The sequence below is a fragment of the Gossypium hirsutum genome, chromosome D10 (genome assembly GCF_007990345.1).
Source record: "Gossypium hirsutum isolate 1008001.06 chromosome D10, Gossypium_hirsutum_v2.1, whole genome shotgun sequence".
Classification (NCBI taxonomy): Eukaryota; Viridiplantae; Streptophyta; class Magnoliopsida; order Malvales; family Malvaceae; genus Gossypium; species Gossypium hirsutum.
This window is the reverse complement of record NC_053446.1, coordinates 33,974,567-33,996,389: the sequence shown is the minus strand read 5'-3', so window position 1 is coordinate 33,996,389 and position 21,823 is coordinate 33,974,567. Positions and strand designations below refer to the sequence as shown.

The following is a 21,823-nucleotide window of genomic DNA, read 5'->3' as shown; positions in this document are numbered from 1 at the left end:
GTAAGCTCTATCGTTATTTTACGAACTTACTAAGCTACAAGTAAGCTTACCTCTGTTTGTCCATTGTTTTGTAGATTTTGTTTTGCGGTGGGGAGATCGGATCAAGCTCAAAGAAACACACTATCTCAATGACTATTTTGGTAGATTTTGGATATCTTGGTTATATGGCATGTAATAGAGCTATTGAGTATTTTTTTTATTGTATACGTGTAATGGTTGTGTGCCTTGATTTTTATAGATTTGGGGTTTAAGTTAAGTACATTTTGAGTGGCATGAGTTGTATTGTGTTGTGGCATATGAAAGAGTGTGAATGAGTATGGAAATTGGTGTGGTTTGTTCATGAATGAGTAAGGTACTTTGGTTGGGAAAGCAAGACTATGAATATGCTTTATGGCTTGTATGTTCAAATTAAGAAATCAACTATTAGGTGTTTGAGTTGTGGTGCCATTGATGGCACATTGGTTTGATACATAGGCTATTTTTTTTGGTATGTTCTATGCATGTGTTTTGATAAGTTTAGGTATATAAACATTTAGGTATGAAAAAGTAGAAGATTTTAGGTCAATTAAGGTTACACATGGCCTGAACAGACGTATGGCCCAAGTTAGTGAGTTACACGGTTTGACACACGGGTTGAGACATGGGTGTGTGGCCCAAGTCAGTGAGTTACATGGTCTAACACACGGGTTGAGACACGGGCGTGTGGCCCAAATATGTGAGTTACACGGTCTGGCAGACGATTGGGTACATGGGCGTGTGGAATGGCCACACGGGCGTGTGGGAGAGCCATCTCCCACACGCCCGTGTGACTCCTGCAAGTAAAATTTTTCAGTTTTGTCGTTAATATTTTGATTTGTATTGGTTTGGTCCCTATTTGTTCGTAAGCCTATTTTAGGACCTCGAAGGCCCGATTTAAAGCTTGTTCAAGTATGTTTTAATTTGAAACGTGTCATATTTATTAGTAGGAAATTGAATTGATGAATGAATGATCTATATTATGTAAATATTTTGATATGTATGGAAACTCTTTGTAACCCTATTTTTAGTGACGGAGACTGAATATGGGTGTTACAAGTTCACAATCCTCAGATAAGGGGCATAAATTGTGTAAATTACCAAGTGGCTCTATTTTATCTTCCGATCTCACTGATTAATCCGAGACTAATGAACAGGTGTGCGACAAGATTACCTTCCAATCTCACTTTGTCTTATTATTCCCTTAAGGGCATCACTACCTAAGTTCTTAGTTCTATTTGATTTATTCCAATTTATTACGATTTAGTCATTTTTATTATGATTTAGTCCTTTTTCCAAAAGTTTTAGTTTACCCACATCTCTATCAACCAACCTCCTTTGAGGTTTAGCTACTCATGCTCAAAGTAAAAGAAATAAACATAAAAATGTAAAACAAGGCAACTATGAAAGATAAAAGGAACAACCCTAGAAAAATATAAAAGTTAAGATTTTATGCAAGAAAACTTAATAGCATGAAACCAAAAGCATTTAACAGGAAAATCTAAAGGAAGGAACATAAAAGGAACAACCTTTAATAGATTGAAAGTAAAATAAACTAAATACATTAAACTAAAGCTTAAAAGGTCTTGAAAGTAAGGTATAGGGACTAGAAATACAAAGAAACCTTAGCTACAGTAATAACTAACTTAACTAACACTAAGTACAACAAGAACAAGTAAATGTAGAAAAATAAACTCTAATCTAAGGTAAAAGAAGAGAAAAATAAAAACCCTAGAAAAATGCAGAGAAAACCTAAAGAAAACTAAACCTAAAACTAAGCTAATGTGTGTGTGTTTTCTCCTTAGCAATTTTTGGTTGTTTTGAAGTGTATTCTGATAAATTTTTGTTGCCAAAAATGCCCTTACACGAGCCTTGTGTGATTGGTGGACCGGGTAGACAAAGACCACCCTTTTTGTCCAAATTTATCCCCCTAACGAAGGTGGTATCGCGATACCCCGAAGAGGATATTCCAAAACCTCAGGTAGTATTGAACCTTGGGGTCTTCTTTGGGAAGTGGATATAGCGATACCCAAAGAGGATATCGCAATACCACCAAAACATACACACTTGGGTTGGCACACTCAACATCCGGTAATCCTTGAGGTGTATTCAAGAAATTGTAAAATCGTATATCGCATCAGTGGGGCTGGTAGGGTATCGTGAAATCGGAGGTACCGAGCCAAAGATATCTTCAAAGGAAGGTGGTTGTTGTTGTTCATGACTAGAACCACCTGTCTCTAGATGATATGAATACGTTTGTGAGGCCAAATGTTAAGCCTAGTGTTAGCTCAGAAGGATCAACTCGAGATCGACGTTAGGGAGGTTAAATCGGCCTTTGAGAAGTTGTGGTGGAAGCAACAAAAATTGTGCAACAAAGAAGATAATGATTTATAATGGTTTGGCCCCAATTGCCTACTCCACTACCTTAACTTTCCACAAGGATTTTCCCAAATTCACTAATTTGGTAACCTTTGAGGACAAGGTTTAACCTTACAATCTCTTTTAAGACTTATACCCAAAAATCTTAAGACACAACTCCCTTAAGGTTTTTACCCAAACCTTAAGAATAAACCCTCTCTCAAAAGATATACAAATAAGCAAACAAAGAAAATAATCCTCACAAAATCAGGATGTTTGTCAATTAAGCACAAATACAAAAAAGAACACTTGAGCTAAATGAATACAATGAAAGCTCACAAGTGTCTACAAGAAATGGTATGGAATAATTAAGATCTACTTTGTTTGATTTATCTTTAAGCTTTACACATTGCTCTTTTTGTTGCTAGACCTTTGGAAGATGGTATTTATACCTTCTAATTGCTTACAACTGTTGTGGTTGTTGTAAAAGCGAATGTAGTCATTGGGGATCAAATACCAGGTCATTAACTGCACCTGTATCAATGAGTATCGATACCTACTAAAAGTGATAGAGGGTTATGCGCGGACCAAGATCGAGTTGTCAAGTCACGTGATGCTCCTATGAAAATGCTAGACGCTTGGATCTAAAACGAAACAGAAAATTTGGATTAGAATCAATTAGATCTGAAACGAAAACACCCAAATCAATAAAAGATCAGCCAAGAATTAAAAACACTTAGGAATAGCTAATCTTGGAAGCCAAGAACACGGAATTAAATTCAAGATAGGTTCCAAACAGCCGAATCTGAAAAGAAGAACACAAAACAGTAAGTTAATTTCAAAAAAAAAAACTCAGCAGATCACGAAATCAATTAGATCTAGGGTTTGGACGGTAATAAATAGGGGTTTTGTGAAATCAAAATGTTTCTTGTTGTCCAAGGTTGGTGCCGAACAGATTCTTGAAGGTTGAACGGGGCTGGAGACGCAACAAGAGAGTTTAAACAAGTTAGATAATGAAATCGACATAAGCAGAAAATTAAAAAGATTGAACAACAAGAAAAATAAAGATAAAGTCCTAAGAAGCCTTGAAATCGAGAAAGATTTCACAACTCCCTTCAAACGACTCTAATCTCCCCTTCAATGAAGAACAATGGCAAGAAGAAGGCTGAAGATGGCTCCCACAATCAAAAAGATTGTTAAAACTCCTTCTAAAGAAAACTCAAGAGAAAATTCTTGGAGAACTCAAAGAGAATTTTCACTCACCAAAACAAATTTGATTTCAATGTATTCTTCAAGTGTTTTTACAAAGTGGCCGGCCAAGCCTATTAATAGGTCTTCTAACTATTTTCCTAATCTTATTAGAAAATTAAAAAAAACCTAATTATTAAATTTAGATGGAAAAATTCGGGCAAGGCATTTAATGGGCTGCTTGGGCTGAATTTTTTTACATAGGCATTAATCATAAAGTCTAAAAATTAAACTAGGTATTTAAAGAATTAAAATTTTACAATTTGGGCCACTTTGACAATTTGGCCTGATTTTCAACTAAGTCTCATTTAACTTTCTTAATTGGGCTTAGAACATCTTATTGGGCCTTACCTTCAAGAACTTGGGCTTGTAGTCCGTTTCCTTCCGAAATTGGTTCGTTGATGCTCGTAACGGAGATCCAATGTGCCTTAGCTGCAAGATTCGATTTCTTGGACCAAGATTTCCAAGATTTGAAATCTTGATTTTCTTGATTCTTGAAATCGCTCCAAACAGCAAAATTGGACCAAGATTCGGTTTCTTGATTTTCTTTTTCCTTCGTGTACGCATCTAAGGCCTTGCTAATAAATTCTTGAATGGTTCCATTTAGTTTTGAACGCATTTGTCTGGCCTTTGACCTCATTATTGGGCCTTTGTGGTAATTTGAGCCCATCACGTCCTTGAGCTTGAATTGGGCCTTTGTGACTCGTTCCAAAAAGGGTATCAATATTTTTTGTAATTAATGCAGATTTTAGTGACCGTTGGAGCTGAAATATCGATACCTTATGAAATATATCGATACCTTAAGAAAAGTATCGATACCGGATCAATACCTACTAAGGTTTGTAAGAAACAAAATGTCAATTTGGTATCATTATCAGAGGAGTATCGATATCTTGTAAAATATCGATACTTAAACAAAAAGTTTTGATACTTTTTATCTTAGAGCAATTCTAACTTGTTTGAAAGTGGTTAAAACATATTTGAAAATATTTGACTCAATTAAAACCATTTCAACTTGATTTTATCAAATTGCTCAACTTTACTTTTATCCAAAAACACTTTAATTTGTTATATCAAAACATATTATCCAATAAGGCTTAGTTTAACAATCTCCCCCTTTTTTGATATAACAAAACATTTTGTAAACTTGTTTTGAATAGATTGCTCCCCCTTAATAAAAGTCATTTTCAATTTAAGCTCCCTTATATAAAAATCATTTTCAATTTAAGGCATAAATATTTGGAGTATAAATATTTGAATTAAGCACAAATTTGACATTCATTTTGATTTGAAAATTTTGGTCAATAATCTTGGCATATAAGCAATCAATCAACCATTAAAATTTGTCTTTCTCTTTTCCCCCTTTTTGTTATATAAAAAAAATAAACAATAAAGATCTTAAGAGGAAAAGAAAGTGACTAGTTCAAAGATAGATATTAAACATAAAGAGCTAATGAACTACCATACCAATCAACATTAAGGTGCAATCACATAGAATTTTCCTTTGATCTTCTTGAAGCAATACACATTACCTACAAATATAGAATTAAGATTTTTCATAACCAATATCATTTGGGTCCATAATCATTAGTCTTCAAAATTCTAGTCCCTTTAGGTATCCATTTTGAAAGAGCTTCCTTGTCTTGAGTATCACTAAGCCCTTTAGAGACCCATACACTCTTAACAAGTTTTCCCTTGTAAAATTTTGAGGGACCTCTATGTTTATAGTAATTAAAGCTATTTTTAACAAATTTTTGTTTTTAATTTTCTCATTTTTTAAAAACTTTGTTAGAGTGAGCTTTTACACTCTTAATCAACTCAAGTTGCTTTTGATGATCCTCATGAACTTTTGAAAGTAATTTATGCAAGTCAAAACATTTCTTTTCAAAGTCATTAATAATTTCTTACATTTTGTTTACTTTCTCTTTAAGTTCATGATTGGTTTTGAAAAGTAAGTCATTTTCATTTCTCAATTTTGAAACATTTTTCCTATGTTTTGACAACATGACTTGAAATTTCAAACCCAATTCATTATAGGCATCTTGCAACTCATCAAAAAAATAATCATTTAAAGTAGATGAGTTAGAAGTTACATTAGGATCATTAACGGTCATAAGGCATAAGTTGGCTTCATCACCGGATGAATCTTCGTCACTCCAAGCAGCAACATAGCCCTTTTATTTGCTAGACCAAGGAAGTCGAGACCAAAAAGTTTTTTTTTAAAAAACACTAGTGCTGGTAGATGGAAGGCGGACACCAAATTTTTTTCTTACCCAAGGCTCGACCTTGAGAAACACGGGACCAAAAAAGAATTTTTTTACCTACCACAAGTGTCGACCAACACAATGCCGACACCAAAAAATACCAAAAAAAGATTTTAATTTGTTTCTCCTGGTGCTGGCCACCTAGATGTCGACACCTAATAAAAAATAAATTTTTTGAATCGAAAAATACCTATATTTTTTTAAAAGTACACCAAAAAAATATTTTTTAACCCCGACCCAATCAACAAGTAATGATTACATGGTGATTGACTTTGGTGCCGACACCGCCTGATACTATAGATTTCAAGTAATTTTTGTTATAATTTTTAAATTTGAGTTATTTTCATAATTAATAATATTTTTTAGATTATTTTTGTAAAAAACCGAAATTATAAGAGAGCAACACTAATAAAATAAATATATTTAAAAAAACAAATTGTGAATTATATATATTTAAAAAAGGCAAGTGATCTTTCAAATGTATAAAGATAATTTTTTTTTATAAAACATATTGTATAAATATTAGATTAGCCATCAATGTCATGTTAGCACAAACTAACAATATTAATGTGAAAATACTTAGAATGTAAGTTTAGATACCAGCTAAATACTATAAATTAATTGAACAAGTTCAGTAACACACTAATATTAACCCTTAAGCATTTAATGATTTCAACCAAACCCTAATGTTTTTTATAAATATAGCTTCTACAAATGATTCTAATTAAAAAATATTTATTAAAATAAATAATGTGATTAAGCGAATATATCGCTTATTCTTACAAAAGTAGGTATTTTTTTACAAAGTGGATAATTTAAAAAAATATATATATATGGCGATGTGACTACCCTAAATAGTTAAGGTATTAGGGGCCAAACCAAACCATCCAGAAAAAGACCTAAAACGGTATCAATGTTAGCTTGAGTCTGGCTTCACTTCACACTCTCACTGACTAACTCCCTTCTCTCAAACCCAAAACAATCAGACAGACAGGTAAGGCCATTTTCAAAACTATTTCTTTTGCACTCTTATGTTGGCTGCTAATTTCTTCGTTTTGATATTTTCTAGGGTTCAATTCCTGTAATCTTCCCTCTTCTAACTTTTCCCTTCTTATATATCCTTTGCTGGCTTCCAATCCAATCTCTCTTCTGTGTTGTATTGTTTCTTCTGTCAGATCTGCTATATTAAAACCGAATGTTTAAACTGTTATGCTGATTCTGTTACTTAATATCTTTTTTTCTTTTTCTTTTTTTAAATCCTATTTTATGCTTAATGTTAAAGATAAAACCTTTTCTTTTACTACCTTAGATCTTGATTTTTAATGTGAGCAGTAATAGTTTCTTTTCCTTCTATTTGTTGCATTATTTATTAGGACTCAATTCTCTGCTAAGCTACTGTACAAAAAAATTTACCTTTTTTTTTTTGAATATCTTGTTTGCTTTAATTCCATATTATATGATATTATTTAAAAATAATGTGGATTTTTTTTTTGTATTGCAAATGAATGTCTTATTTCCTTATTGTGCATTTTTATGTGAAAAGATACACGATGCCCATTTATGTATTCCTTTCTTCAGATTTTCAGGAAGTTCCTGATGAATATTGCTGTTATCTTTTTTGGGAATCAGTTGAACTGTGTGAAATTTAGGAATCCAGACATGTTGCCCATTTTGTAGTGGGTTTTTTTTTTTTTGCATTACTGTATTATTGTATCTTTATTAACCGTGAACTAAGGTTTTTGAGTAATTGCAGCCTGTAATGGACACAACTTCAAATTCAAAACACAGGCCATTTTCGATTAAACTATGGCCCCCTAGTGAAAGCACTCGACTGGTACTTGTGCAACGCTTGACGAACAATCTCTCCAGTAATTCTATTTTTACCCAGAAGTATGGTGCTCTTAACAAAGAAGATGCCGAGGAGAATGCTAAGAAAATTGAGGATATAGCTTTCAACGTGGCAAATGAACAGTATGATAGGGAGCCTGATGGTGATGGAGGTGCTGCAGTGCAGCTTTATGCCAAGGAATGTAGCAAGCTTTTGTTGGAGGTTCTTAAAAGAGGGCCTGAGGAAAAGGAGAAGGAATTGGCATCTCAGAACAATGCTTCCGCTGAAACCTTCTTTGACATATCTAAAGGCCAACGGGCTTTTATCAAGGCAGAGGAGGCTGAGAATCTTCTAAGGCCTTTGAAAGAACCGGGAAATTCTTACACCAAGATATGCTTTAGTAATAGAAGCTTTGGTTTAGAGGCAGCCCGTGTGGCTGAGCCTATTTTGGTTTCCCTTAAGAATCAGTTGAAAGAAGTTGATTTGTCAGACTTTATTGCAGGAAGACCAGAGACAGAAGCCCTTGAAGTTATGAATATATTCTCTTCTGCCTTGGAGGGTAGTGTTTTGAAGTCTCTTAATCTTTCAAACAATGCCTTAGGTGAGAAAGGTGTTAGGGCTTTTGGTTCTCTTTTGAAATCACAAAGTTGCCTAGAGGAGCTCTATTTGATGAATGATGGTATTTCAGAGGAAGCCGCAAAGGCTGTCTGTGAATTGATTCCCTCTACAGAGAAGTTGAAGGTGCTTCACTTCCATAATAATATGACCGGAGATGAGGGTGCACTTGCGATTTCTGATGTTGTGAAGCGCTCTCCTTTATTGGAGGATTTTCGATGCTCCTCGACAAGGGTTGGTTCAGGAGGAGGAGTTGCCTTAGCGAAAGCACTCGAGTCTTGCACCAATTTAAAGAAGCTTGACCTGCGAGACAACATGTTTGGTGTAGAAGCAGGAGTTGCCCTGAGTAAAGCACTTTCAAAGCATTTGGATCTGGTTGAGGTTTACTTGAGTTATCTCAACTTGGAAGATGAGGGTACAGTAGCAATAGCCAATGCTCTAAAGGAATCGGCTCCTTCTCTTGAAGTTTTAGAAATGGCTGGAAATGACATAACAACTGCTGCTGCTCCTACCATAGCTGCTTGTATTGCAGCAAAGCAGCACCTAACCAAGCTGAACTTGGCTGAGAATGAACTCAAGGATGAAGGTACTATCCAAATAAGTAAGGCTTTGGAGGAAGGGCATACCCTTTTAAAGGAAGTTGACATGAGCACCAATTTCATAAGAAGGGCTGGGGCTCGGCATTTGGCTCAGGTAGTTGCTCAGAAACCTGGCTTTAGGCTGTTAAACATCAATGGGAATATCATCTCTGATGATGGTGTTGACGAGGTGAAGGAAGTATTCAAAAAATATCCTGACGTGCTTGGTTCCTTTGATGAGAATGATCCTGAAGGAGATGATGATGATGATGATGATGATGATGATGATGGAGAAAACTCTGGTGAGGGTGAAGCTAATGAGGATGAACTGGAATCTAAAATGAAGAATCTTGAAGTTGGCCAAGAAGAATAGATAGTTTACAAAATTTCCTCAGTTATGCTGCTTTAGGTTTTAATAATTGTAGAATTCATTGCTGAGCTTATTTTCCCAGCAAATACCCAACTCGTGTTTTAGTAGGTTAGCCTCTTCTGCAGGATCGTTGTTCTCCTTTTATTTTCGTTAGGGTATGTATGTTCCTAGAAAGTTGGATCTTCCTTTAAAACTTTTATAAAGTCTTGTTGTGATAGCCATTAGCCAAGCTTTCTCTGGACATAGCTAGTGATGCTTGAGATCCGTTCTGTTCTAAGCTGCTGCTGATTTTTTGTCTCTTTCTTTCATTGTTTCCACTGTTTTCAGTCCATATATATTTCCCTCCAATCTCACTGGAAGGATCTTGATTACCGCCCCTCAAATTTCACCAGTGATTTTGGGGGCCAATAACCATCGCCTGGCTATTAGCAACTTTATTTCAACCCCCCCCCCCCGGGCCTCCCTAACGTTAGATGAACTTTGTTTTATTACGTTCCCCCCCCCTTTTGTAGTGAAATTTTCTTTAAGAATATTGCATTGCTGATTATGTAACATTAACCACGAATTAGATTCTAAGGTAAGATGGTAATTGAAATTTAGTGGGGAAATTAAACCATTATAAAAACTTCATGGTAGGTAGATTACAACACACTAGTGAAGGTTATCTCTGGGGTAAAATTGGGTCTGGAGGAATAGGAATAAGAAATTTACATGATCAAAATTCAAACCCATCCATTTCCTCTTCCATTGGAATTCTGCCCTCTAGAATCAGATGATGAACTTGGGAAAACATAGCTTGATCTCTTCTTTTTCTTAATAGTATTCCATGTAATTATTTGCTCATTCCATGAACTTCCTCCACCATGATGCTCAGATTTTTCGACACCTAGATCCCGATATTCTGGTTTCTTTGGAGCTGATGAACCATAGGTGGTATCTTCACTAGTTCCTTCACTTATTGCTGCCATATTCTCGTTCCTAAATTCTACTCCTATGTTATTAATAGGCAACTCGGAGTCCTCATCAGCTGGAAGATGGTCTTTTCTCTTCCTTTTGCTTGGTAACTTTGCCATGTCTTCTGCATTTTCCACAGCCCTCATGAACTGTAAGTCACTCAATGTATCTGGATAATAGTTCCCGCCTTTTCTTTTTCGCTTCCCTAATTCAACATAGCTTTCTGAAGCTTTGCCCTTCCTATCATCATTAAGTACAAATACCCACTCAGGTACCTCATGGTCTTCCATGAGACGAGACCGATAATTCTCCTTTACTCTTCTTTCCTCATCCATTTGCTCAAACATCCGGAACTCATCATCTGACCGAGCTGCAAGTCGATTGATTTCCCTCTCACTTGGAACATCTGTTCCAAGTGAGCTTGTTCCTCTCCGCATGATTTCTTCCAGCATTTCTTTTCTGTCCTGAGCTGCATAAGTGAAGATGATCGTATTAGAATGGTATTGACTTTACTCAAGTAGGAGTACAATTAAAACATGAACTAAAAGATAACAGTTATTGCCATGTGATAAGACGAAAAAATACAAATTGTTTCGACTCCAAGCTCCAACCAGTTCAAATGGACTTTTAAGCATCATATCCCACGGAGAGAAAAATAAACATTTAGCGCTAACTGTTCTCTTATAACATGGCAAAATTTTATATATCTCCAAGAACTCATTTTAGTTTCTGGAAAAAGGAATAAAAAATTAAGACACGGTTGAAAGAAAACAATTTTTTAGATATATATATAGAGAGAGAGAGAGATTTCCTTCTTTAGCATTCAAAGTAAAATCAGATAGTAAAAAAATGTATGAAAAGATGAAACGGAACAAGGACGTGTTAAGTGTCAAAGGAAAGGTTAGGGTAGGGCAGGGCTTTGCCTCTACATTCTCCGCATTTTACTGTCTGACCAATTATATAATCTTTAAGTAACTAACTCCTACCTGTATGCCTACACACGCAGACACAGATGCACAAAAAAAACAATACACACCATGCAAACTCATTAAATCCAACAATACCCTGTGGATTCTGCAACTGCTGATTATCAAATATAGTGCAACATAACCGAGGAAATATTACTTGTCCTAACTCATGCCATGCTGATATTTATGTTGCATGCATTAAATGGGTAAAATTAATTCAAGCAAAACAGACCTGTGGAAGTTGTATTAAACAATCCAGCCTGGATGACCTTAGCATCAATACCCATCTTCTGCTTTGCACGCTCTAAAATAACCTCTTCAATTGATCCAACACTAACCAGCACAAAAACCCTGACTTCCTTCTTCTGTCCTATACGATGGGCTCTATCCTCTGCCTGCTGATCCATTTGGGGGTTCCAGTCACTATCAAAAATAATTACAGTGTCTGCTGTCTGCAAGTTCAGCCCAAGACCTCCAGCACGAGTGCTTAATAGAAACATAAAATAAGGAGAGTCTGGAGCATTGAACTTCTTAAGCAAAGTGCCTCTTTCCTCTGTTTTTGTTGAGCCATCAAGTCTAAGATACATGAAATTGTTGAGCCTTAGATATATTTCAAGAATGTCCATGAGATGAGTCATTTGGGAGAAAAGCAGGACACGATGGCCAGTTCTGTGTAGTTTTGGGAGTAACCTATCAAGGAGCTCAAATTTCCCTGATGCTCTGACAATCTCCTCTCTCTGCCACATATTGTGGGTAGGCACAAAGAGATACGGGTGGTTACAACATTTCCTCAATTGCATTGTCAGGTTCTGGAGGCTCTTTGATTTCCCAGACCCTGCAAAAATTTAGACTTCTTATTAACCAATTGGCAACTGTTTCTGCTTTCCTATTCCAGTAAGATATTACTATCACTGAGCTGGAAACCATGTAATCCAGTTCAAACAAACTCAAATGTGAAAGAGTCCAATATTAAAACTTGACTAGTCTAAACTTGAGTAAAAGGATATGCATAAGGTCATAGAAGATAGATACAACTAGGCTCACAGCATAAGCATTAAGAAGCATACTACCATAACTCAGCTCCCTTTGAGAAGGTTCTGGTAGATATATGGTAACTCACAGTACATTTTTACCAGCCCCTTCCCATCTTAGAAGTAAATGTCAGTAACCAGAAACTAGTCACTTAGCAGTTTTGAAACAATGTACATCTCCTTAATGATATTTAAGGAGAAGCTATACTTGCCACCAAAAGCACAAGCACACAATTAAAACAACCCTTCAAAGAATGCAAGTTTTTCAACAAATAGATCAGTACAACATCAAAACAGCTGATTGATCACATGAAAAATAGAATCTACAAACCATTGTCTAGCCCAACCCTGCCCTTTTCTGTTACTTGCTGATAGTATGCTTTCTGCCATGCTGACAGATCACATTTGAGTATAACCTGGGATTTTCCAGGAAGGTATTTCTCCACCTCATCCTTTTTTCTCCTTAAGATGAATGGCCTTATAACCTGAAAATCAAGGAAATTTAATCAATAAAAAGTCTTAAGGATAGATAAGACAGTTACTAATGAAGACCTACATGATGTAGACGACGAATAATCAAGAGTTGTTCTTCATCAGTAAGAGAAACATCACCACGATCTGCAAAGGGTGCATTAAACCACTCCTCAAAATTCTGAACTGAATTGAAAATGTTTGGGAGTAGAAAGTTAAGCAGGGACCATAATTCTTGTAAACTGTTCTGAATAGGGGTCCCAGTTAACAGAAGTCTGCGCTGGATCTGATAGCTGTACACAAGTGAAAATTCAATTAGAACAGCCTTTCTAATTTTCTTGCAAAGACCTAATCTAAAATATAACATGACATCCTCAATACTCTAGCAATTTAGAGAAAACACTCATAATGATAGTAATCTGAAAAATAATATATCTTTTGTAATGCACTAAATACAGTGAAATACATTTAACCCTACATTATGTTTCAGAAGGATAAAATTCTATATAAACACTTTGAATTTTTTTTAAATTGCAACCATAAACTGTTTGTCTTCAAAAGACACTACCTTTAAAAGGCCTTCCGAATTCAATAGCACAAGAAGAGAAGGGAGGGGAGAATTTTGAAGAATTATATGTTAACATTCAAGCCAAATTAATATCATCTGTCATGTGGTATCTGGCATTAAGTAATTTTCCAGGCAACCCAAAGCAACAAACTACACCCAACTAAACAAATCTATGTGTCTGTATACATATATCGCTAAAGCCAACTCTAACTCTCCCCACCCGTCCCCAACTCTGGTGACCCCATAGAAAAAATAAAAGATATCCACTACGCATATTAAATCAGTGGCATAATCGGCGACCTTTCAAAGAAGGAAAAGGATTAGTTGGTATTGTAAATTGAAAAGAGAAAAAAGATGAAACAGAAGGAAAATACAAGACATAAGCAATTCATTTATTCAGTTTCTTAATTTTCTGTCTTCTGTTATGTTTCTACATAGAGCGCACTACTCATTGCAAGTCACATTTGATCCAAAACCTGAAAGCTAGCAAGGTCTCTCCCTAATCAATGGTGTTGTGTATACAAACTAAACTAAACCTAACCTTTAAGATGCAAAGTAAAATGTAGATGAAACAGAAGGAAAAAACAAGACATACGCAATTCATTTTTTCAATTTCTTAATTTTCTGTCTTCTGTTATGTTTCTACATAGAGCACACTAGTCATTGCAAGTCACATTTGATCCAAAACCTGAAAGCTAGCAAGGTCTCTCCCTAATCAATGGTGTTGTGTATACAAACTAAACTAAACCTGACCTTTAAGATGCAAAGTAAAATGTAGATGAGACATCTATAGGATAAAGAATACCAACAGGCAATGGTACAAAAAGTGGGTCTATAACCTTCCAAAACAATATGATTACAATCTAGTAGAAAGAGCAAACATAAAGTTTATAATAATACCCTGAAATAAGGGTTCGTGCAAGGGCACACTCATGATTCTTCAACCTATGCCCTTCATCGACAATCATGTAGTACCAGTGTATCTTCTTCAAGAAAGCTTTATCTCTCATGATAAGATCATAGTGTGTGATCAAAACATTAAATTTTCCATCTCTTGATATTTCTTCCCTCATCGCCTTCCTCTCATCCAAACGTCCATCATAAAGGACTGCATGAATGCTGAAACAAGAAGAAAATGCCTAAGAAATTTCAAATTATAGGTTACATGAAGAAAAGCAAATGCATCCTTTTGGATGTGTGGATGTACACATGCTTGAGAGAGATGCTTTTGAAAACCACTTTGGTACCTAGGAGCCCATGTCAAGAATTCATGGATCCAATTTGGTAATACAGCTTTTGGAGCCACTATCAAGTGGGGCCCAGTCACCCCTTTGTTCTCCATGAGATATGCAATTAATGAGATAGTCTGTATTGTTTTTCCCAACCCCATCTCATCAGCTAAAATCCCATTAAGGTTGTTATTGAACAAAGAAAGCATCCATTGAAGCCCTTCTAACTGGTATGGTCTTAACTCTCCACCTTGAAGCATGGATGGTTGCTCTGCTACCTGTTAACAGAACATAAATTTAGTAGTTTCTTCCCAGAAAATGAAGAACATCACAAACATTGAGAACATGGATAGTTTGCAATATATATAGAAAAAGCTTCATAAGATATCATATGGTAGCAATTGGGTGGTAAAACCAGGAACTAACACTGACTATTGGTAAAGGACTGACAATTCACAGGCATCCACCTCAACCTGTATGTTTTATTGTTGAGTATAAAGTTTACTCCCATTAGCAAATTAGCCACAACTAATATGACCACAAAAACCTAAGAACCTATAGGTTCAAAAAGATGGAATCCATGAGTAGGATATTGCGAATGAACATATCGGAATATCAACACAATCATTTTCCAACAGTTAAAAGAAAGCAAACTAAAACATTTAAGCCGTTTTTATCATCATAAATGTGCAGCAAGTAGATATACATATTGCTCCAACCTTTCACAGTGCAATTGAATTCTGAGATAACATAAGCTAATGCTCCTTTGGCCAAATATAAACTTAATGGTCTGGGATGAAACTTTATTTTCTGAAATCCAGGATGAAACATTAAAAATGAAAATATAGGGTGCATTTGTTTAGTGGAAATGTTTTCAGCATTTTTCGATGTTTGTTTCATGGAAAATTACTTGATCAATGAAAAATGATTTACCGATCAATAAAAAATAAGACAATTCTTTTGTAAATTATCTTATCCTTTTAAAAAGAAGACAATTTCCAAAAGAAGAACTTAAAAGTAAGGTGAATTATGAATCAAAATTTACCTTGAATCGAGCTAAATATATTATATTAATAATAATTTTTCATTTTTATCAAAAAATAATTTTTAAGTTTAAAACATTTGAAATATTAAAACATTAATGTAAAATTACTTAATATAACAATTTTCAATGTATTTAAACATAAACTTCAATAATTAATAATAAATTTATTAATGTAATTAATACTATATACTATTTTAATAAAATATTTAATATTACAATATTATTTAATAATAAATTATATTCTTAATATTTTATTGAATAATGTTTAATAGTACTATTTTAACAATAAATATATAGATTATAACATAAAACATTTAACAATAAAATGTTTTTGTTGATATATACAAAAAATAGAAAGATAAATAATACAAAGTACTTTCCACATTGTATGATTAGAGTAATATTAATATTAAAATAAGATTTAAAATAAGATTATCTTGGGTTTTCTATATTAATATAATACTTTAATATTATTGTTAAACTAAATATTAATATTAAAAATTAATTCTTTAATGATAAACAACTTTTAAATAATTAGTATTTATCTCAATATTTTTATTGAAAAAATGTAAAAAAAATATTTTAACAATAGTTACGCTGATATAAATAATATTTACTAATTATTATAATAATTTAAAAAAATAGTATTAACTTTTTAGTAATAAATATTTTTTTATGTATTTAATATCAAATATAATATTTTAGTATCCAAAAATTAAAAATTCTCTATTTTTCTGAAAAATCTTCTCATTTTCCAGAAAAAGTTTACTGGAAAACAATTATGTAAAACAAAAAGACCCATAGTTCACAAGGATGCAGATAATAGATTTATAATCTTACCTTTTCCTGAATTGAGTGAATAGCCAAGTTATACTGCCGCTGACCTTCAAGTAGATCACTGGATTCATCATTCTGATCAGAATCAGTGGCACCTATATCTTCTTCAGGAAGTGAATCTCCAGGAGTTCCATCCTTCGAAGCATCCAGCTCCGGTGAATCTGAATCTAAATCCTTCAAATCTTCAATACCATCTGAATGTTTAGCATCTTTCTGCCGCTGAACAGCAGCTCCTAAATTAACAAGGAGCTTATTTGTTTCCGACAGAAGCATAGTTAATCGTTCATTCTTGCTCTCCTTTACTAATCTCATATATGCTTCTTGATCATCAGCCTTCAGGGCCTGGAACCTCAATTTCTCTGCTCTTGTAGCACGTTGCCTTTGCCTTCCATGCCATGCCTATTAAAATACCAAACTTATGCTATAAGTCTCTCATGATTCATACCAAATGGTATGATAACTATAGCTACTAGTAATTGATGCTGAATCCAATAATGGAAATATATAAAGCATTTTCAGAATTATAGAAGATGATTAATTGGGCAACATCTTTCTTGGAAGCTTTCCTTTTGTGTCAAGTAAGAGCTTACACTTCTTCCAAAATATGCTCAATATCTAAATATTATAACCATGGTAGTGTTTCAAGTAACAGGACAGTGAACACATGATGCTTCAATACGCTTCTGACAAGAATAAATCTCTGAATAATATTAACTAAGGATGTTTCAATAATCAAGAAGCATCTACCCACTATAAATGCTTGGTTGAAGGTACAAGTACTGGAATTCCCCGTACTAATGGAAAAGGAATTTAGATTTTCATTTGTTTTATCTGAAAATGATGTTGGATTGAAGACATGGAGCAGACCTTTGATAAAAGAGAGATAGGGAGTAAGCGAGTCTGCATGTAATAGCTATGCAATGCTAATAGTTACTAGAAAAACAATAGAAGCATCTTTTTGTTACAGTACTAGCAATATCATCATTTGACTAATTACCATACGGCTTAATTTGAATGCACTTAAGTGTTCCTATAAAGTGTTTAATGCATATTTTAGATAGATATCAGAAGGCTAGAAGGCACTCTATGTGATGCTTCAGTTCACAATTCTTTGTTGAAAGTTTAAATCAGAGTCACAGTTTTATCTATGACCTAGCATCTAAATGACACTTCCCTATGCATCCTGTAAATGCCTTTCATTAGCTTGATCACTATTGACTCAAAACAACCATGTTCCACAAAATTCCACATATATACTTTCCCATCAAGTAAGTAAAGCATGACTCCGCATCCCTCTATCCCTACCAGATGAACAGTAAAGCACTATAAAAGCATATCACATAAAAGGAACGTAATACCTGGACACCATCATTCCTTTGTTTTCGACGCTTTAGAGTAGCTTGAATCTGCAATTGGAAGTCGCGGAATGCATTAACTATTTCTGAGAAAAATTTCTTCTTTCTATTCTCCAAATGGTTCCTTTCCTCCTCTCTCAATCGTGATAATCTCTGCAAAAAATAGAAAAACCACTTAATCAACGGCACATGATAAATTTCAATCTCCTTTTGACACATGAATATATACATATACATACACATATTCCTTTTAGATAGAGCACAAAATGATTTTTCATTCTACAAGTGATATCCATCATCTCCTTTTATCCTAATACAAAGGTTGGAATCATTCATTGAAGGGGCTTCATATGATTCCACCATTACCAAAAATCAACTAACTGAACACTCTTAGCAATTTTATAATTTCTCATAAATCCTCTAGAAAATCTCTGTACATGTTTATTGCTACATCCTTTACATAGCCTCTCACACACCCAACTAAACAAAGCGCTTAGGGAAGCTAAACTAGAGTTTTCGTAACAATCTGTGAACATGAGACCACTAAGAGGATTTGAAAGGTAAAAACTAAATGGAAACCACAAATTTCTGAGCTTAACCTCATTCAACAAGATTGAACTTCAGTTATTACAGAGTTATCCAAAATCAACACATATTTTAATACCCACTTTCTCAAGCAAAGCTAAAATAAAATGACTATTATATAAAGCAAAAGACCTCATAATCCCGTTTCTTTCTCGTTTGGTCATCAGCTTCTGTATTGAATGGAACAAAAATGCCATATGGAGGAAAAGGTAATCGCGTCATGCCCCAGTCAAACAATTGCTTGTCAGGATATGCACAGTTGATGTGAAGCCAGTACTCAGAACTTATATAAGAACGTATCTTGCTTTGCAACTCTGCCAGCTGCCAGGAAAAGGATCCCATGTCATTCACAATACCAAGAGAAAGTAAAATCTAAAAAAATGTTCATTATCATCAACCTAAGATCTTCAGGAGCATCTAGGGAAAGGGCTAAAAGAAAAACAAGAACGATGGTGCTACAATCTTGCCCATTATATAGGCTGCATTTGGTCATCTTCTCAGAACTTTGAAAGTCCTTAACAGATGGCCACATTAGAAAGAAAAATTGTAACCAATTAATTCCATATCCAAAGTCTATGGGGGGAGAAATAACTTCATGATAATGCAATCAACAGCTGCCCAAACAGTAGAACAGATTATTGAATTTTAGATATTAATATGGAGTTCACTTAGCACTTGAGAAATATGGGTTTATGTGTGTATCAACTACTTCAGCACATTAGTTTACCTTTAGTCCATAGAGTTCAAGTAAACACTTTGCCTGTAGGTCCTCCCCTTTGCTTGAGGGCAAATCTGATTCAAAATACAAATGCATAAGTAATCCTTCTAAAGTGACTGTCAAAATACAACTAGAAATGGAATGTTGCTACTCTAACTCATAGATGTCACTAACAGCAATAGAAAGTTAGATGCAACCTGATCCAAACACTAGATATTTTCAATTACTAAGATTTTAACATATCATGACCATGTCAAAAAAATACAAAACATTTAGTAAAGATCCTTTGTGGAAAATGATAACCTTCAAGTTCATTCAATCGATGATGAATGAGGCTCTTGTGACGGTTTTCCTTTGATTCTGCCAAGCCAAAACCTGACATGCATTTTGATCGTTGTTTTGATAGTGCACCATCAAGGTCACATAATAAATCATCTTTCTTAGAAATAGAAGGATCATCCTGGCATATATGATATCAACAATTTAAGAAACCAGAACTAAGTCAATATAGTAATGATATACTTGCATACAGAAAAGACAGCCAAACTACTGAGAAATAAACTTCATTGTAAAAAGGCCAAGCCTAAAAATCTACAGATTAGGCATAGAAATTGAATTCGGTCAATTTGAACAACAGAAAGAAGGGGGGTGTCTACAAAACTGAAATCAAATTAAAACATGGGCCAAAAATACTGAAACAGAATACTCCAACTCCTTTACCACACAACTTCAAAATTTTCAACAGCAAAATAGAAAAACAATAAGAGAATATAATTACTCCCTATAACAGATCAAAATCCAGAAGTTACAAGGGAATCCAATCCAAAAATAGTACACAAAAAGTATTGACTTAAAAAAACCGAAACAAAAATTCGCCATCTCAACAATAAAAGAGAGTACATCAAATTCAAGAACAGTTCCTCCGACAGCATCAAAACTAGTAAGTGTATCTATAAAAGAAACAAAAACAACACAAAAATACAAAATTTGCAGAGAATGTTTATTAGATTATTAGACGAATTAAGTTAATAAATTGGTGATTTAGTTTTTTCTTTAATAGAAATACTAAAGTTTAAGAACAGAAAATATACTAGTACTGCAATTTTGTAATTTAATTACAAAACAGTATTTCAACTTTAAAATAATAGATATTAGTTAATGGAATGATACTTCAAAAATATATATTCGAGCAACTAAATTTCACTAAAAAATTAATACCTTGACAAGATTCAAAGTAAACTCACTTAAAATTTAATTTCAAAAAACTGCTAGCGGATCTGGAGTTTTGTACTGAAATTTCAAATTATAGACTAATTCATTGACCCACTAAAGAAATTCATGAGTCCGCCCATCACAAACCAAACAAAATAAACAAAAGAGCATCTAAGAAAACAGCATAAATGAAGAGAAATAGACACGAAAGAAAAACAATTCAGACGATTCCACACAAAACAAACTTTAAAAAAAAAAACAACCCTCAAATTGGAAACAATTGCTACAGAGAGAATAGCGAAAAATCAAAACGGAATTTCTAAAATTACTCACCAAACTCGTCTGGGCATGTCCAGGCACATCAGATCCAGCCTCAACCTGGGTCCCATCATCAATGACCTCAAGGAACCCCTCTTGTTCATCAAAGCAAATAGATGAAACGACGCCGAATAAATCAGGAGGGAGGGGAAGATTTCTGGAGACAAAGTTAAGAGCACAGATCAAAGACTTAACCTTCTGTAGATTGTCTAAACAAGGTTCCTCCTCCTGCTGTTGCTGCTCTAGCTTAGCCACCATGGCGGGAATCAAATTTTTATTCCGCAACGGTAAACCTTTTTTTTCTTTTTATAGGGATGGGGTCGTTTTGAAAAGGAAAAATTAAAAGAAAAAAGAAATTATTTGTAGGTTTTGTTTGCGAGGGGTTGAGGCCTGAGGGTGCTTAGCAAAGGGGAGAAACAAAAACACACATAATCTCTCGTTAGTTTTTTTTTTTTAATATCACTTTAGTTTATTTATTATTTATTTACATATTTTCTGGCTGGTGAGAGGGAACCCTTCCCTTTTTCTGTTGGTTTTGACTTGGACTGCTTTCTTTCTTTTCTCGCATCTTTATGTATAAATATAAAGAGAATTCGGGTGCCAGCCCTAGTTATGTTTGGCGCATTCGAACATTGTTTTCATTTTATGTACTCATATAATTATCCTTTTGTAAATAATTAATTAACCCACCAACCTATTGAAACAGGAAAATGGGTTAAAAATAATTTTTAGTTTGATTATTTGAAGACAAATTTTTATTTAAAAATAGCATATAAAAAATTGAAATGTATGATTTGAAACTAGTTAGTAATAATACATAAAGTAGTACAATATTAGAACCTCAATGAAGGTCTGATGTTTAAGGGTGTTCACTGTCTCAAATTTGGCCTGGGTTCGAGTTACGTTAATTGTATTGGTTGTTTGGGCTTTGCCCTATTATTGTAAACCTACAATTTTAAAAAATTACCACTTCAAGATTAATTAGGGGAGTGACCTGGTTTCTACTGTGGACATAGGTGTTGCCACTTCCCAAAGCGGCACCACTTTAAATTTTGACCCGATCATTCAGTGAATGATTACCTTTAAGAAATTTTTTTTTTGGTGACGTCACTTTTGCAGGCAGCACCCATATATGTTTTCTGAAATATCGGTATTTTCACGGGTATTCCCAGAATAGAATGAAAAAGATAAAAAATATATTTACTCTAGTGACAGCTCCAAATATGGTGGCACCAATGTCAATAATTTTTATTTTT

The 21,823-nt window shown here is 34.2% G+C and overlaps 2 protein-coding genes across 3 annotated transcripts; one reads left to right on the top strand and one right to left on the bottom strand.

Annotated features, from left to right (window-relative positions):
• Positions 1–6,724: 6,724 nt before the first annotated feature.
• LOC107914888 (RAN GTPase-activating protein 2) lies at positions 6,725–9,493 on the top strand. 2 transcript variants are annotated; one of them, XM_016843939.2, is made up of 2 exons: positions 6,725–6,879; positions 7,639–9,493. In XM_016843939.2, the coding sequence occupies exon 2, from the start codon at positions 7,645–7,647 to the stop codon at positions 9,277–9,279; it is 1,635 nt and encodes a 544-aa protein (XP_016699428.2). In that variant the 5' UTR covers positions 6,725–6,879; positions 7,639–7,644; the 3' UTR covers positions 9,280–9,493. The 2 variants fall into 2 exon arrangements, with proteins under 2 accessions (XP_016699428.2, XP_016699429.2); XM_016843940.2 differs by having other exon boundaries at positions 6,747–6,879; positions 7,621–9,493.
• A 372-nt stretch (positions 9,494–9,865) lies between these two features.
• LOC107914887 (probable ATP-dependent DNA helicase CHR12) lies at positions 9,866–21,119 on the bottom strand. Its single transcript, XM_016843937.2, has 12 exons — positions 20,583–21,119; positions 19,341–19,497; positions 19,047–19,111; positions 18,452–18,640; positions 17,738–17,887; positions 16,383–16,778; positions 14,516–14,775; positions 14,169–14,387; positions 12,786–12,993; positions 12,561–12,714; positions 11,431–12,033; positions 9,866–10,699 (listed from the first exon to the last, which is right to left on the bottom strand). Exons 1-12 carry the CDS (start codon positions 20,823–20,825, stop codon positions 9,999–10,001), a joined length of 3,345 nt encoding a protein of 1,114 aa, XP_016699426.2. The 5' UTR covers positions 20,826–21,119; the 3' UTR covers positions 9,866–9,998.
• Between the last annotated feature and the right edge of the window lie 704 nt (positions 21,120–21,823).

What these genes read in the sequence shown, in the direction of transcription:
- LOC107914888 (XM_016843939.2), top strand. Translation starts at nt 7,645, where the DNA reads ATGGACACAACTTCAAATTCAAAACACAGGCCATTTTCGATTAAACTA.
- LOC107914887 (XM_016843937.2), bottom strand. Translation starts at nt 20,825, where the DNA reads ATGGTGGCTAAGCTAGAGCAGCAACAGCAGGAGGAGGAACCTTGTTTA. An exon ending in TTGAACTCTATGGACTAAAG is followed by an intron (nt 18,641 to 19,046) that starts GTAAACTAATGT and finishes TTTTCCTGGCAG; the next exon opens with CTGGCAGAGTTGCAAAGCAA. An exon ending in AAAGGAATGATGGTGTCCAG is followed by an intron (nt 16,779 to 17,737) that starts GTATTACGTTCC and finishes GTATTTTAATAG; the next exon opens with GCATGGCATGGAAGGCAAAG.